The sequence below is a fragment of the Berghia stephanieae genome, chromosome 9 (genome assembly GCF_034508935.2).
Source record: "Berghia stephanieae isolate SIO BIC M18660-M18661 chromosome 9, UCSD_Bste_1.3, whole genome shotgun sequence".
Lineage (NCBI taxonomy): Eukaryota > Metazoa > Mollusca > Gastropoda > Nudibranchia > Aeolidiidae > Berghia > Berghia stephanieae.
Window position 1 is genome coordinate 31,275,995 of NC_088368.1, and position 2,907 is coordinate 31,278,901.

General features: G+C 31.6%; 1 protein-coding gene across 1 annotated transcript in view; it reads right to left on the reverse strand.

Annotated features, from left to right (window-relative positions):
- Positions 1-2,431: 2,431 nt before the first annotated feature.
- Positions 2,432-2,907, reverse strand: part of LOC144980049 (U3 small nucleolar ribonucleoprotein IMP3-like) — a 29,656-nt gene continuing 29,180 nt past the window's right edge. Inside the window, exon 7 of the mRNA XM_078927524.1 lies at positions 2,432-2,826. Within this exon, the coding sequence (XP_078783650.1) occupies positions 2,803-2,826 (24 nt within the window). The 3' untranslated portion in view covers positions 2,432-2,802. The remainder of the gene's footprint in view (positions 2,827-2,907) is intronic.

Genomic DNA, 2,907 nt, shown 5'->3' on the forward strand with positions numbered 1-2,907 from the left:
CACCAATGCAACCACCGCCATCACCTCCACTGCCATCACTACCACAACAACCACCTCAGCATAACACACCAAAAACACTGTTTAAAAAAAAACAAAAACACCCTACAAAGCTACAGCTCTGCTCAACCTAAAAAAAAAATAAAAAATTCTCAAATATAATCCTTTTCAAACACCATTAATTAAAATAATGAAATATTCAAGAATTATAATCCATATGTACCGGCCACCTATTTCTGAATTTGAAACTTGAGAATTATTGTTTTGTTTCGTTTATATTTATAATTTTTCTTTTCTGTTTTGCTTGTTATTTGTTTGTTTTTAATTCAAATTTCACTTTATTATGTTTTAACATGGACAATCCTATTCTCTGTATCCCATGTATAAGAAAGAGTGTTTTAAATGTGCGTTGCATTGATAAAAGTTTGTACCCACGATTGAAAGAAAGAAAGAAAATGACGAATGATCTGAAATACGTAAAGTTGAGTAAACTATGTATTTGAGAATGAGAATGAACTGTGTATGAATATGAACTTTTAAAAAGTTGTTTTAAATGTCTTTTGCAAGAAGACTATTTCAAAGTTTCAATTTTGTTTCTCATTCCCACCAAGAATGTTAGAAATTAATAATTTTACAATTTATTCATCTCCATCTTCACATTGTTACATAATATTTTATTTTTCTATTTACGTGTCATGGTGTCTTTATTTTATTATCTATCTATCCATACCCAATCTGTTTTCTTTTTGGTTTGCTTTATTTTCGATAATTAGTTTGTTATATGAATCGAAGGAAACACGACTATAACTATAACGTATAACAATCTTTATTTCTGTATTTTTGTTATAATTATCATTATTATTATTATTATTATTATTATTATTATTATTATTATTATTATTATTATTATTATTATTATTATTATTATTATTATTATTATTATTATTATTATTATCATTATCAATATTAATATTATTATTATTATTATTATCATTATTATTATTATTATCATCATCATCATCATCTTTTTTTTTTCCATATTACTTTCATTGTGATAAGTTTGAATTGAAAGACCTTCTTCTATGTCAAACAGTTTTAATTAATTTGTATGACTGCCAGTGTGACCTGATGAATTGGATAATTATTGGATATTCATGATGATATTGATAAATTCTAAATGTTTGTCATCTCTGCGAGTGATGTTTGTTTTCTCAACAAAAATTGAATCTTTCTCTCTGCCTTTTTGTGGAATGTATTAAAATTTATTTATAAAAAAAAAAAATACTTTGTTGATTTATTTATTTATTTTTATATGCATTTGATTTTGTTCTTGTTGTTTGACAGCTTGTTTAGTTGAGGGGTGTTACAGTGCTTGAGCAACTTTTCTATATTTCATCATCAGCAGTACATAAAGCAGATAATAGAATAGTTGGATTTAGATTGAGATAACAAGCACCTAAAGTAAATATTTCAATCAATTTCCCTCAAAAGTAATGAACAAAAATGATCCAATATTTTCTACACAGTGGACCTAAACAATATCTCTGTCATTGTCATCTATCTGGAATTTAGTAATATATTTACGTCTTTATTGTTTTTTGTTGTTGGCTGAAGAAGGGTTTTGTGTCCGAAACGTTCCGTGTTTTTTCGTATTTTGTTCTTTTTTTAAGCTGTTATATTTCATTTTTGTTTATTATTTTTTACAGTCCACAGCTTCTGGCTCGCAGCCTAGTATCACTTTAATCAATTTCCCTGAAAATTACTGTGGTAAATATTGAGGGGTTGATCAATTTCCCAAAACACCCCAGTGGTAAGGTTATTAACTCTTTGAGCGCTGAGGTTATATTGGCATTTCTGTCACAAAATGGCAGACACCTGATTGAGGCAGAATGAGAAATACAAGCTAAGACAAAGCGACATTCGAATTCGGCGAAAAATTTCAATTAAAATATCCCCCCTAGGGCCAATAGAATGTTCTGATGAAAGAAATGATACCATTGGTTCAATTTAAGTACTTTTGGAGAAAGTAGGATTGGATTACATTATTGTTTTTGCCTTTCAAGACCGGCCGCACCGCACAGTGCGGCCAATGGCGTTGAAAGAATTAATTCCCAATGCGCCTCTCACTCAACCACCCCTCTCTCCACCAATATAAAAAGATATTGTATTGTGGCGTCAGTTTATTAACACCTGTCATTTTGTCCATTTCTCCTAGCCAATCTCTCGTGACAGAAAATAATAATCTTGGTGCATGTTAAGCAAGAGAGAAAAAAAAAAAAAAATTCTCTGGAATTTCTGGTAATACCCAGACCACTTTCACCTGTGATGAGATCCTCCCAGCATCCCCACCAATTATCTGAGTTGCTGACATTCACTCAGCAAAGAGGATTCGCAGGCCCATCCTTGGCCGAAATTAATCATTTTCAATACAGAATTTGAAAGCATGCGTATTTATTGGCATCATCATTAACATTTATTATCATTTTCATGGTATATAATGGTAATAACATTTTGTTATATTATAGCATAAGTCGGTCTCTCTCTCTCTTCTCTCTCTCTTTCTCTCCCCCCCCCCCCTCTCTCTCTCTATCTATTTCTCTTTTTCTCTCTCTCTCTCTCTCTCTCTCTCTCACACACACACACACACACAATCCCCCCCCCCTCTTCCCTCTATATTCCCCCCCCCCCCCCCCCCCCCAGTCAGATCCACCCCTCCAAGTAAGTCCTTCCAATCAATATACTATATACAGAGCATTCAATACAAGACTTGGCACCGAGTCCAAGACGAATCCAGACAATTCCAACTCAAGACAGGTCAAAGTCATCTCTCTGGAAATGGAAAAAAAAAAAAAAAAAGAAACATTAACAAATAAAAAATAATAAATATATATATAAAACCCAACTGTTATA